General features: G+C 37.3%; 1 protein-coding gene across 3 annotated transcripts; it reads right to left on the bottom strand.

Annotated features, from left to right (window-relative positions):
* Positions 1-1,394: 1,394 nt before the first annotated feature.
* On the bottom strand, positions 1,395-7,662 carry LOC103185897 (tyrosine-protein phosphatase non-receptor type substrate 1-like). 3 transcript variants are annotated; one of them, XM_007904641.2, is made up of 5 exons: positions 7,433-7,641; positions 6,850-7,134; positions 3,867-4,160; positions 3,352-3,456; positions 1,395-1,696 (listed from the first exon to the last, which is right to left on the bottom strand). In XM_007904641.2, the coding sequence occupies exons 1-5, from the start codon at positions 7,485-7,487 to the stop codon at positions 1,494-1,496; spliced, it is 942 nt and encodes a 313-aa protein (XP_007902832.2). In that variant the 5' UTR covers positions 7,488-7,641; the 3' UTR covers positions 1,395-1,493.
* Positions 7,663-8,261: the final 599 nt, after the last annotated feature.

Raw genomic sequence — 8,261 nt, 5'->3', positions numbered from 1 at the left:
ATATACATACAAAAAAAACAATACCTCTGTATTAAATAATACTCAATAGTAAATAATATTTCAGTATTAACCTATTTACCTCTATGGCCACATAGTTAATAGTGCACAAAATTAACCAAAAAATACAACCTTTGCACTTTACAGTGCATTGAAGCATCAGTGTTAATCGCTTTGAGTTGTTCATTCAGCAGTAAGATATCCTCCTAATGTAAAAGGTGCTTTTTCAAACACAAGGATTTTTTTTTGTTGTATCTGCACATACAATCCTCTAGTTCAGTGGTCAGAGCACTCGCCTCAGAAGCGAGAGACCTGGATTTGAATCCCGAGAGAGCGAAACAGTGCAGTGTTGGGGTCGTGCTGCATTGTTGGAAATGCAGACCTTCAGATGAGATGTTAATCTGTCTGTGAAATTGGACATTAAAGATCATGTGGTATTATTCAAAAATAGAAAGGAATTTCTTCCTGGTGTACTGGTTACCAATCTCCCAAATAAAATTGGTCATTAATTTCAGGGCTTTTTGTGGAATATTGCTGTGCACAAATTGGCTACAACATTTGTCTATAAAATACAGCACTTGTGGGAGTCCTGCAGCTTATTGGTTAGAGCACTCGCCTCGCAAGGAGAGGAGCTGGGTTCGATTCCCGGGTGGGGCGAAACCTTAGGCAAGTTTATTTACTCTACATGCCTCTATTTACCTAGCAGTAGGTAGGAACCCGTTTTTTAGTCAATTGGCAGATCACTTTCTGGGGGTATTAATCCTTTAAAAAACAATTAAAATTAAAATACAGCACCTTATCACATCTTCGAGACATCCCAAAGTACTTCGCAGAATATACTGTAAAATGTAGTGACTGATCATTTTGTGAGTCAAACGCGGCAGCCAATTTCACACGGCAATGTCCATCAAATAGTTGTAGCTACCTTCAAAATATATTCATATAGTTGTAGCTACCGTTGGCTCTACCCTACTTCTTTATCTTTACACATTAGGCACTCCATATGTGTGCCTAATGTGTAAAGATAAAGAAGTAGGGTAGAGCCAACGATAAGAGATAAGCAGCTGTCAGTTAGTCTGGTCGGAGATTTGGAGAAACTATGTTTTTGGAGGATTTCAAAGAAACAAATATTATTTACCAATTTCTGTTCAACTGTTACTCTGCAAGAAAAGGGTGGTTGTGTGCACTGAGCATTTGCATGCTGAATGAATTCAATGAACATAGAGTGGAATCATGTGAAAAGGAGTGCCTTGGGTTGGATAAAGCGAAGGAGGTCACTCACGTAAATGAAGAGCAAAATGAAAGAGAAAAGTATCCTGGGCTGGTAGAAATCAAAGAGTCAATGATAGTACAAATTGGTTATTTGAGAGGAAAGCAGAACCATTACCAAAGCTGAATATATTTTGAAAATATTTAATTGCTAATGACATGTACTTTAATACAATGGAAAATAATGTTCAATTAATCTGTTAATCAAGACTGTTTTCTTAATTAATTCATTCAACGATGGCATCCTTATCTCTCGTACGGTGCTTCTGGGTTCTTGGTGCTTTGTTCTTAGCTTTTGTTCCTTTGTTCACATTTGTTTTTGGCTTCTGGGTGACTTGACTGCCTGCTTCCTCTTTCTTGCTTTGGGGTTTTGCCGTTTTCAATCCAGAGCAACGTACACAGATCTCCGATTTACGTCTCTTGGCTCGAACTGTATGAAAATAGCAAAAACTTTGGAATCACAAATGTAAAGAATTGTACTTTGATAATATGAATAAGCCAGAACCATTAGCTCTTCTTATGCTGTTTGCAGATTTAAAAAAAGGTTTTACAGCCTTAGACACATGGAACTCACAGTCTGGTTTGGATACTATTAAACATAGGGATGGTTTCTGCATGTGTCAGATACCTGGCTGACCAAATGAAAAGACAAACTTACAAGCTCCAAACCAGACTGAGAATTCCACATTTACCTTCCATTGTCATGGAAACTAAATAAAGCATAATCCTTACATTTGAATCATTGCCTTTCATGTAGGGAAGATGTCTCAAAAGGCTTCACAAGATATACTGTAAAATGTAGTGACTGTATTTTGTAAGTGAATGCAGCAGCCAAAGATTGTGCACAGCAATCTCCCACAAACATCCATGAACACAACAACTTGCATTTATATAGCATCCTTCAGACAGGTTAGTGGCTCCGAATGCTGAAGTGAGTCATCAATTTTATTACAGAGATTGTTGGCAGGACACAGGAAGAAGCTCCTCTTTTTGAATAATATACTAATAATCCCTGCATTTGATATAGCGCCTTATCGCATCCTCGAGACGTCTCAAAGCTCTTAATAATGCTTAATAGTGTATGGGATGTTTGATGTCCACATAAACAGGCAGACAGTGGATAATATCTCATCCAAATGATGGCACCTTCAACAATGCAGCCCAGCCCCAGCAATGCACTGGAGTGTCAGCCAAGAGTTGTGAGTTCAAAGCCCCAACATGACACTTGAACCCACAACCACTTGACTTAGAGGTGAGTGTGCTACCAACTGAGCCACCCTGATACACAAAGCAAAACTAACGGGAGTGCAGAGGATTCATTTTGGGACTTTGGGGAATGAATTTGGATGAGGAGGGAATGCAAGACAGGAAACCAGGACAAAAACGTCATATTTCTTTGAAATAGCAGTGCGTGTGGATGATTCTGCAAGGCAGACAGAAACTAGTGATTCAAATTTCTTTAAAAAATGTTGATCTGGAAATAAATGATAGTGAACTTAATATTGAATGTTGTTATGTAGTGCAATCCTGTATACTTTTGGTAAGAATTGGCGCTGTGGCATGATCCAAACACCAGATTAACTGGGTCAGAAGATTGTTAGTTGAACTTCAGATCATAGTCCAGGGCTAACACCCCTATGAAGTACTGAGGGGGTGCTGAATTATCGGAGGTGCCTTCCTTCAGTGAGATGTTAAACTGAGGTCTTGTCCACCTGGTCAGGTGGCCACGAAAGATTCTCCTGACACAAATCAAAAAAGGAAAGGGAGCTTTTCCCATTGTCATGGGCAACAACAGATGAATTGGCCGTTCACTGAAGTGAACCTTGCTATGCGCAAAATTCTTCCTGGAGTGACCCATCCAGAGTACCAAATTCCGGAGAGTATTAAGCACAGGTTAGCATGAGCCAAGGCTTGGTGACTGCTGGAGTTTAATCAAAATATTTAGCTACAATTGAACTGTTCCTTTTCTTGCCAACAATTGCCTGTGAAACATTTGAGCAGCTTTGTTGTTATAAGCACTATATTAATTGCAAGTTATTATGCTTATTAAAACAAATCTAATAATGGTCAATGAAATACTCTTACTTCTGCATTTACAGGCACATATTACTATCGGGAGCAGCAGAAGAAGAGCTCCAGCCCCTACACAGACATAGATCCACCAGGCAAAAGAGTCATTAAGTCCTTTTTCTGAAATGGAAACATAAAGCTAATTTATTTTCATATATAAAATCACACTGAAAGCCTGAATATTGAATTCTGGAGAGTATTAAGCACAGGTTGGCAAGAGCCAAGGATTGATGATTGCTGGAGTTTAACCAATTAAAACCGCATTGCTTATAATAATAATAATAATAATAATAATAATATGCCATTGAAAGCACTTTCTGGCAAGCTCCCTGCTGTTGCTCCAGCTAGTAACACCCTACTTGTTAGGGCTTTGGCTTACAGGGTTAACAGTAGCTGTATGGGAAGAATCCCTGCCCCCAGTACTGGCCGGTCTGTCATCAGCAATGCTGTGGTGTCTCATTGAAATATTGCATTGTACTTTGTACTATCATAAAAATATCATAGTATTTCCAACAATATGTTTCCATTACCTTCAGGAATGACTGTATAATTGACCGCCTTAGGCGAATTTTTGAGGGTGGGGTGAGATACCGTACAGGAATATGTGGTCCCAATCGGGACAGGCTCTTTTTCTTCCACAGTACTAGAAAAATTATACTCTCCTTCTGCTGTCAGTTGTTTATCTTCTTTTAACTCAGTTAGTTTAATGTCGTTTTTAAAGAACTCCATTTTTAAGTCATCGGGGTAATAGCCAGTTGTTGTACACCCATATATTGGAGAATCCGATGAACCCATGGAGAAAATCTTCGGAGCAGATGGTGGAGCTTTAAAGAAGTTAACAAACAAGAAAATAGTTATCCATTTTGAACATAAAATAATGTGTTTTGTATTATATTTTGCTGGGTATCACAATGCTAATTTACTTTGTCGTATTTTATAACTCCATTATTACTTATGTTAACATTTTTGTTTGAGTCAGAAAGTTCATAAACAGTATGAAAAAAAATTGCACTTGATACAACAACAACAAAATTACATTTGTAAAGCGCCTTTCAAGTCGTGAGGATGTCCCAAGGGGCTACGGCACTAATATAATATTATATTAATATACTAATATAATACTAATGATTATTTTTATGTGAAAGTGCACTGTATTAGTGCTCTTTCACATAAAAATAATCATTCACAGAATTTTCTCTGAAATGTAGTGACCGGATATTTGTAGGCAAATCTTGCAGCCGGTTTATGCACAGCAGTATCCCACAAACAACCATGAAGAGAGTGACATTTTGGTTCTCTGGAGCATTGTGTGCCAGGATAATGGTAGAAAGTCCCTTCATCTATGAAAGAATAAACGTAAAGTTTATTAGAAACATCTCAAAGTACTATAACTTAGAAACATCTCAAAGTACTTCTCAACCAACAAAGGAAGCTTCTCCCGGCGTTCTGGCCAACAATCCAAAATAAAATTAGTCATGTGTTTTATGGCTGTTTATGGGACTTTGCTGTGTGCTATTGGGCTGCAGTGTTAGTCGAAAAATTCAGTCACTCCATTTAGCAGTAAAATTCTGTAACATCCACTTTGAGACGTCCTCCTGACAGAAAGGCGTAGTACCAAATGCAAGGATTGTTATATCATTATTTGCACATATGCAATAAACTCCTCATATCATCTCCAAACATCATCTACCTCACCAGCTCTATTATACCATTAAAATGATCTTTGTTGGGCATGATGCTAGCGAAGTTAAGTGCAATCTGTGTAAACTATACAAATTAATGTTTGTCAAAAAAAGTTTGCAGCAGCTGTAAACTGTTACTAAATACTAAAGGCAATAATAAATATTGTCTAAAATTTTGCATACATTTAAGCTCATTACCTAAAGAGAAAGGAAACTTAAAGGAATTTCCCACAGAGGCAATTAGGATGTTGATTCTTTTTGTTGTAAAAATTTCCCAAACTTTCACTTTTTCTTTGGGGCGTGATTTTACATTTATTTAAAATAAATGTTAACAGACGTCTCAAAATGCTTCACATAATATACTGTGAAGTCAGCTGACTGTGTATTTTGTGGGCAAAATGCTGCAGCTAATTGTGCACAGCAGTGACCCACAAACAGTTTTAATTCAGATTTCGGCAGATTTACTTTTTATGTGGGTTGAAATTTAGACTGCTTGTACTAACTAGATGACAACAATCTTTTTGGAGGCATTATGATTATGAATTTCTGCTCTGTCTGATAACCTCCAGTTAAATTGATTGTTTGTTTCACGATATGTGCAAATTGACAAGTGCGTTCTCCTATGAAATACACAGTCAGTACATTTATAATAAATCTTGTGAAGCACTTTGAGATGTCCTGCTGACATGAAAATGTACTGTATAATCATTATTATTGTGATAAAATCCTGTGAAGTGCTTTTGAGACATCCTCTGGACTTAAAAGGCAATGTATCAAATGCAAGGATTATTATTAGTAAATAGTATCATCTTAAATGTTCTGTTTAGGTTAAACTACTTAACTCGGATACCTAGTGGTATCTGATTATACAGTACATTCACAAGGTATTTTGAATCCTGCCTTTAAATTAGTTGCAGTGAGATCGGGGCGATTTTTTTTGATACAAATGAAATAAATCGTTTTACATCAACTAAAGCTCAAAAGTAGGGGACCGTTCTACTAAAGTGAATGTGATTATTTGAAACTATGTTTGACCCGAGTTAAAAGTTAAAACCTTCAAATAAATAACAGGGTAAAGGATCTGATTTAATTTCAAATAAAAATAAGAGAGTAGTAAGAATAATGATTTCCCCTCTCGTTCATTCAGAGCCAGATTTATTAAATTTAATTTTAATGCATATCTCTTTGTAAAGGGAACACAGAAATAGCTCCTCGTGCTTTACTGGGTTTGCTATTTCTCTGATGCTTATTGTGACACTTCTTAACGGTACAGATTCAGTGGATTTTGAAATCATCTCTCAAAACTTTTCACCTCCTCAGATGCGTAAACAGAATCGATTTCGAAACACGTTTGTATATATGGTACGTGTGGTTGGTGGGCGAATGCAACGAATGTTGTGCAATAAGGTACAACGAGCAATCTTTCTCACACACCTGCATATGTATTTTTTTGTAGGGCTCAGATCAGCTCAGTCGTTAAACGGTAGAAAATTATCTGAAATAACAGCAGCGTCAGTGACATGTTTTTTTGCGCAAATAGCTACCAAATGCGATCAAATGTGAGGTGTCTTTGGGGCTGCGAGATCCGTTTTGGAAGATAAATTGAATTGTTTTCAGTGAGTTGTGGATACGATGACAACCCACTATTGGAAAGTAAATTATATACACATAAGTATGTGTACGATATATATAAACATATGTGTACATATATATATAATATGTGTGTGTATATATATACATAATAGAAAACAGCAAAAAACGGAAGATTTTTACAAATAAAGTGTGTGATTACCAAGTGTGTAACACTCACCAGAGACCTGAAGTGTAGTACCTGTTCCATTGCCAGTGATCTCGCCCTGGACTCTGCAGTAATAGACTCCCGCATCACTCACTCTCAACCTCTCGAGCGTAAAAGTTGCACTTGCCCTGTTCGGAATTTTGAATATTTGTCGGGAATCTTTCTTTGCGTCTAAGAAGTTATGATCATCGTCTTTCCACCAATGGACCCTGATTGCATTTGTTGCCCGAACGAGGGGAACGATGCAGTAAAATATTACGCGTTCACCTTTCTCACTTTCCAGACGAGGTGGTTGATTCACTAAGGTATCCCCAACAACTGTGAAGAACCGAAAACATCAATATATAAAGACCATCGAATATAAATACAGTTAATAATTAAAACCAATTTGGCTGCCGCGTTTCCCCACAAACTGCACCGTTAATTCACTTTAGTGTATCCTATGAAGCGCTTGGAGACGTCTCAACGAGGCGATAAGAAATCCATATACAATTCCTACAGAGACCATGCTTTATTCTCAAATCAATCGTTTGGAGAATTATCATTATTTAATAGAGTCGCTCTTAATAATTATTTACTTAACTATTTATTGAATGCTTCATTTGGAAGGACTGACCTGTGTAAATCATCCCCAAGGTGAATGCCCAATGAACCGAGCTCCTCGCAAACATGTTAGACAACTGAATTGAATGGACGTCTTCGCCTGGACAGGGAAATGGGACTCCAAGTTAATTTGGGAATTTTTTTGTATGTTTTGCGCTTAATCTGAAATCTGTTACTCTCTCACACATACACCCAAAACGGATGTCACGTCTTGTGACTGCAGTTTCCAATAAATCGAGGTTTCCTGGCTACGAAACTACAGCCCCAAAGCTCTGAGATCGGTTTAGAAGATAACAGCTATAGATTGTCGACTGAAATGTTCTGTTGACAGGTTAGATCGAGACAAATGCAAACTTGCCAATTCACCAGCAGATTTTATTTTTTATATATATATATAGAGAGAGAGATTAACATATTTATTTTATGTTGAGAGCTCTTAAACCCTGCAGCTTTTCAGCACTTTTATGGTGGTCATTAAAATCTCTATTGTATATGTGTTTTTACATTTTTTGAGATGGGGAAAAAAACAGGTCACATTCACAGTTAAATGCCTTATCTCTTTAGGCACGGTTTTAAGTAGAGTCCTGTTTTAGCGTTAGCGACTGGGATTAAGTGAATTTGGGTTAATTTGGATACAATACATTTAATGAGAGAAAAGCTCCTCATTGAAGCAGTGCGGTGAATCTTGCCGCTGAGATAAATGAAGCGCTGTAGTTATAATTATAATGTCCACTTTCTAATTCTGTGGTAGCCAAAGTGAAATGACCAGATGGTTGCTGATCCTTTGTCACCACTAAAGCCGCATGATCGCCAGACAGAGGATCTTTTGGTTAATAATAATA

Source organism: Callorhinchus milii, unplaced genomic scaffold (assembly GCF_018977255.1).
Source record: "Callorhinchus milii isolate IMCB2004 unplaced genomic scaffold, IMCB_Cmil_1.0 Scaffold14, whole genome shotgun sequence".
Taxonomy (NCBI): Eukaryota; Metazoa; Chordata; class Chondrichthyes; order Chimaeriformes; family Callorhinchidae; genus Callorhinchus; species Callorhinchus milii.
The sequence above is the reverse complement of the archived record's forward strand: the minus strand, read 5'-3'. Positions and strand labels throughout refer to the sequence as shown.

Bases quoted from the DNA above. Each gene is read 5' to 3' on its own strand.
- LOC103185897 (XM_007904641.2), bottom strand. From the start codon at position 7,487: ATGTTTGCGAGGAGCTCGGTTCATTGGGCATTCACCTTGGGGATGATT. The intron at 7,135-7,432 runs GTCAGTCCTTCC...GGTTCTTCACAG, and splicing joins CTTGGGGATGATTTACACAG to TTGTTGGGGATACCTTAGTG. The intron at 4,161-6,849 runs GTACTACACTTC...ACTTCTTTAAAG, and splicing joins GATCACTGGCAATGGAACAG to CTCCACCATCTGCTCCGAAG.